Source organism: Microtus ochrogaster, chromosome 8 (genome assembly GCF_000317375.1).
Source record: "Microtus ochrogaster isolate Prairie Vole_2 chromosome 8, MicOch1.0, whole genome shotgun sequence".
In the NCBI taxonomy this organism is placed as follows: domain Eukaryota; kingdom Metazoa; phylum Chordata; class Mammalia; order Rodentia; family Cricetidae; genus Microtus; species Microtus ochrogaster.
The window spans coordinates 41,708,514-41,714,377 of NC_022015.1; the positions used below are offsets into that span (position 1 = coordinate 41,708,514).

Genomic DNA, 5,864 nt, shown 5'->3' on the forward strand with positions numbered 1-5,864 from the left:
TACTGCACAACTCTGTTGTGGTAGCTCAAACCTGTGATCTCAGCTCTTATGTGGTAGAGGCAGAATTATTAAGAATTTAGGGTCATGGGAAGCCAGTTTAGGCTTTGCATCCCTGTCTCAAAAAACAAACAAAACAACACAGGCCCTATATGATGGCACAATCTGCCAAGTTGATGGAAGAAGAGAACTAACTACCTAACGTTGTCCTCTGATCTCCACACCTCCATTGTGGCATGTGTCCAAAAATGAAATCTGAAATGAAACTTAAGCCCTGGCAAAGCCAAAGCATGCATGGGCAGCCCATACTGGGTTTCAGTCTTAGGTTGATGAGGACGACTGACAAGATCTCTTTCAAAAGGACAGCAGATCTTATTACAGATGGTTGTGAGCCACCATGTGGTTGCTGGGAATTGAACTCAGGACATTTGGAAGATTCCAAAGGACCCAGGTTCAATTCTCCCAGCACCCACATGGCAGGCATGTACCTACCTCTACACAAGTAAATGTATAAAATGTTAAAAACAACAAATGAAGCTGGGCAGTGGTGGCACATGCCTTTAATCCCAGCACTTGTATGTAGGGCAGAGTCATATGGATCTTGTAACCCTGTCTCTACACCCCTGCTCCCCCCCCAAAAAACCCAACAAATGAAGTAAAAAGAGAATGATCTTATGAAAGTAAAACACAGCACAATTAATTTTCAGACAATATTTTTTGGGGGAGTGCCTTAGTGAAGGACAGGTTGGGACCCTTCACTATGCTACCCAGCCGATCTTGAACTACTTACTATCTTGACCCTGGAGTAGGTCATAATATAGTCATGTACCACCATGCTAAGCTTGACAAATCATTTTCTGAAATTACTGCCTGTGGTGGCTTGAACAAGGATGACTCATAAACTCATATATTTGAATGCTTAGTTATTGGGTGTGGGGGGGGGAAGAAGATAGGGCATTATTTGAAAGAATTAGAAGGACTGGGAGGTGTGGCCTTGCTGAAGGAAGTGTGTCACTGAAGGAAGTTTGTTGGCTTTGAGGCTTCCAAAGCCCATGCCAGGCCCAGTCCCTCTTTTTCTTTACCAATATATAGTTCTCAGCTACTGTGCCAGAACCTACCTACATACCATGCTTCCCATGACAATGAACTAAACCTCTGAAACTGTGAGCAAGCAAGCATCCCAATTAAATGCTTTTTCTTTTTTTAAAAAAGATTTTATTTATTATGTATACAACAGTCTCCATGTATGCCTGCAAGCCAGAGGAGGGCGCCAGATCTCAGTACAGATGGTTGTGAGCCACCATGTGGTTGCTGGGAATTGAACTCAGGTCCTCTGGAAGAGCTCTTAACCTCTGAGCCATCTCTCCAGCCCCAAAAGGGTTAACAATAACATCAAAACCTTGACAAAAGGCCCTGACCATTTCCTTCATGATATTACCAAGCAGAAACAGGTGGAACTCTGTTAGTTCAAGGCCAGTCTATAGAGCTAGTTCCAGGACAGCTAAAGCTCAAGGGTACATACACAAAAAAAGCCTGACTCAAGAAACCAGTAAAAGAGGACACGATAACCCTATTCTTTTCAGACCCACCTGCTGGCACTTCTTGAGCACATCTGGGGTTCGGTGCTCTGCCAGAGATTTATTGTAGAAATGGATAGCATCCTTGTACTTTTCTTCTTTGAAATAGGAATTGCCAATTCGGGCATAAGCTCTGATGAAGACAAGAGGAAAAAAGCATGCTAAGGGCAGCCATGCAGAAACAAGGTTAGACCTCAAGGAAAATACAAGCACAGCTGGCATCGCAGCCTAGACGCTCTTCCCTTTCAACAAGGGTCTCAGCCCCACAACCTTCTCCCGGCCCTCAGCATGGGGGGTGGTGTGTGTGGGTTCAGTAGCATACTTGGCAATCTGTCGGTAGTCCTCTCGGTTCTCTCTGCCCACTTCAATGGCCTTCTCACACAGCTCCCGGCACTTGTTGTAGTCGCCTTTCTCAAAGTGCACAGCTGCCAGGCAAATGGGTAAGAAACAGTCAGTCCTTGTTTCCTCCCTCAATAGTGCCCATTAGCTCTCTAGTCACTGGTTCTGGGTCTCACCTGCTTGATTAGTTATGTAAGTCATATTGGTAGGGTCCAGTTCCTTGGCCCTGTCATAATGCTTCAAGGCCTTGTCAAAATCTTTCTTCTTGTAGGCATCATTTCCCATCTCTTTTTCTTTCAGTGCCTAAATGGGGTTGGAAAAGTGAGTGCTTAGCATCTCTACCAGATGACAGCAACTGCAGCAGAGTCCATGCTCTGTCACAGTATCAATTAGCATGTGCCACCAACATGACCAGGAAGTAGGTTCTCCCTTGAAAAGGCCTCTTCACACCAGTCAAGTGAGTGAGCATTAGAGTGAACTTTAATTTCTGACCCTGAACTGTTCTTTCCCATCTTGGATCCTAACCAGGCAGCAAAGGGCTTTTCTGAGAAAGAGGAATTCTAACTCAAAGCAACTGAACATGATGGTATAATCTGGCAGGTTTTTAGCCACAGCAATCTGGCTGTTGTGGCTATCTTGAGATCTGATGGCATGGTAAGATCAGAAAGGGCCACAGGAACAGCAGTCTTCAATATCACTTTCTCCACCCACACGGAGGGCCCTTTTCCAGCTGAGACATGCTGAGCAACCAACACTTACCCATTTAAGGGTACTAAATTTGGCAACAATCTGCTGTTCCTGACTACGAGAAGGGAAACACAATTCTTTAGCACGTGTCTCTTGCTCTGGAAGAGTGTTGCTAAGTGGACACCCACCACATGCAATCAGGAGGCCAAAACCTCAGGACTGATGCGGACACCACACCCGGACCACAACTCCTCACGATTCTATCTGCTCTACTCAAGCCCACGCTTGCAGCATGTGGTGAGGCTTCATTTTCACTGCTCAAACACTCAGAAATTCAGCATTACTACAAAATGGCTTGTAAAGAGCATTTTTTTCATACCTACACCTACAAACAGAAAACCAGGGTCTCTATGCAACACACAGGCTGGCTTCTTTTTTCTTTCTTTTTTGGTTTTCTCGAGTCAGGGTTTCTCTGTGTAGACCAGGGTGGCCTGAACTCAGAGGTCTGCCTGATAGGCTGGCTTTTAACTTATGACCCTCCTGCAACCACAGGCATTCTGATATAGTTTATATATTATTTTTAAAGATTTATTAATTTATTATATATAGTGTTCTGTATATTTGTGTGCCTGCAGGCCAGAAGAGGGCACCAGAGCTCATTAGAGATGGCTGTGAGCCACCATGCGGTTGCTGGGAACTCAGGACCTATGGAAGAAGAATCAGTGTTCTTAACTGCTGAGCCATCTCTCCAGCTCGTATTTTATATACCATTTTTAATAAGCATTTTTCTGGGGGCTTCTGACTATTGCGGAAGACCCGAGTTCAGTTCCCCAACACCCACATAATGGTTCAAAACTGTTCATCTTAACTCCAGCTCCAGAGTATCTGACAACTTCTTTTGACCTCCACAGGTACCAGGGGTGCATGTGGTACAGATACATATATACAGGCAAACACTTATCACATTTGGAAAAAGAAAAAAGACAAGAAAAACAAAGGTGGTCAGGCGGTGATGGCAAATGCCTTTAGTCCTAACACTCCCAGGTGGATCTCTGAGTTCAAGGCCAGTCAGGCCTATAAGAAACCCTGTCACAAAACAAACTTAAAATTTTTATTCTTTAATTTTTTTTTTTTTTTTGGTTTTTCAAGACAAGGTTTCTCTGTGGTTTTGGAGCCTGTCCTGGAACTAGCTCTTGTAGACCAGGCTGGTCTCGAACTCACAGAGATCCGCCTGTCTCTGCCTCCCGAGTGCTGGGATTAAAGGCGTGCACCACCACCGCCTGGCTATGCATTTATTTTTAAAAGATTTATTTTGACTGTTTTGCCCAAAGAGGACAGAAGAGGGTATCAGATCTCTGGAACTGCAGTTACTGATGGTTTTAACTCACCAAGTGGGTGCTGGGAATCAAACGCAAGTCCTCTGAAACAACTGTTCTTAATCGTTCAACTCTCTCTCCAGGCCCCTATTAATTTACCTATTTATGTATGTACGTGTGCCATGTGCCATGGTGTTTGTATGAAGGTCAAAAAGGACACCTTACAAAATAGTTCTCTCCTTTTACCATGTGGGTTTCAGGGAGGAATATCAGGTTTCAGTTTAGTAGGCAGTGTTTTACCTACTGACTGAGCCATCTCACTAGCCCTCTGATGTAGTTTAATCAATTTTTTTTTCTTTCTGGTACAATTTTTTTTAAAAAAAAAGTATTTATTTATTTAGTATACAATATATGCCTTCAGGCCAGAAGAGAGCACCAGACCTCATTACAAATGGTTGTGAGCCACCATGTGGTTGCTGGGAATTGAACTCAGGACCTTTGGAATAGCAGGCAATGCTCTTAACCGCTGAGCCATCTCTCAAGCCCTTTCTGGTACAATTTCACTGTGTTGCCCAGACTGGTCTCAAAGCACTAGCAGGTCATCCTCCTCAGCCACTCAAGTAATCTTAGCAGGTACTCAGTACTCAAAACTATGGGATGCAGAGGAAGAGAGAGAGAGCTAAGAAGCTGGGAAAGTGCTGCCTTGTAGACAAAAGATCTGAATTTAATTTCCCTAAATCCATGTAAAGAATTAAGCCAGGCCAGGCAGATCTCTGAGTTCAAGGCCATCTTGGCCTACAAAGTGAGTTCCAGGACAGGCAGGGCTACATAGAGAAACCTTGTCTTGAAAAACCAAAAAAGAATTAAGCCAGGAGGCTAAAGAGATTAGCTCAGCGGTTAAGAGCACTGGTTGCTCTTCTAGAGGGTGAGGAATGTAACTCTAGTTCTAGGGAATTCAACATCTTCATCTTCATGTATCATTTGGCATACATGCAGGCAAAACACCAATACACATGAAATAACAAATAAGGAACACGAGGGTGGCAGTCCTGGAAAGATGGCTCAGCAGGTAAGCACTTGCAAAGAACAGCAGCTTATAACCACCTATATACAACTCCAGTTCCAGGGATCTGACCCTCTTTGGGCCTCCACGGACACTAGTTATGAATGTGGTACACAGACATAATAGGAAGACTACGTTCTCAACACTAACAGCAAACCAAATAAAACAGAAAAACTTACTAATTCCCAGCAATTGGGAGGAGACCCATCCTGAGCTTAAAGCCAACCCTGGATATAAAATGAAACTGTTTCTAAAAGTCTCTAACCTGGCGCTTCATGCATACTAGGCAGGCATTTCACAAACTGGGCCATGTCACCAGCACCAAACCATTTCTCAGCTACAACCTACAGACATACCCATTTAATATTCTTATTTCTAATTGGTTCGGCTGTATATAAATGCATGATAGTTTAGAGGAGAAAAAAATAAGACCTGTTTTTTATTCTCTGGAAGATCTTCTTCCATTGGTTCTGGCTTGGCCTCCTTTTTGGGAGGAGGTGGGGGTGGGGGTGTTGCTGCCTCTTCCTCTTCATCCATACTGCCCAGATCAACCCCAAGGAGGACACTGAGAGTAGTCATGATCCGTGGGTCTTGTATTTTCCTGGATTGATGGGAAGAAAAATGGGATAGAGAAATGTCTTCACAGTTAAGAAAGTACACTGCTCTTCAGAGACTCATGTTCCGTTCCCAGCACCCAACCTTCTGAAACTCTGGCTCCAGGAGACCCCAACATCTCTGGTCTTCTCAGGCACCTGCACTCACATGCACATTCCAACATACAGATACAAACACACACACTTTTTTTTTTTTTTTTTAGTTTTTCGAGACAGGGTTTCTCTGTGGCTTTGGAGCCGGACCTTTCATAGTCCTGAACTAACAGATGGA

The 5,864-nt window shown here is 44.0% G+C and overlaps 1 protein-coding gene across 1 annotated transcript in view; it reads right to left on the minus strand.

The window, feature by feature from the left end:
- Positions 1–5,864, minus strand: part of Stip1 (stress induced phosphoprotein 1) — a 20,948-nt gene that overhangs the window by 6,540 nt on the left and 8,544 nt on the right. Inside the window, exons 5-8 of the mRNA XM_005351862.3 lie at positions 5,412–5,580; positions 2,090–2,216; positions 1,897–1,999; positions 1,587–1,707 (exon numbers count right to left, since the gene is read on the minus strand). Coding sequence (XP_005351919.1) covers positions 1,587–1,707; positions 1,897–1,999; positions 2,090–2,216; positions 5,412–5,580 — 520 coding nt within the window. The remainder of the gene's footprint in view (positions 1–1,586; positions 1,708–1,896; positions 2,000–2,089; positions 2,217–5,411; positions 5,581–5,864) is intronic.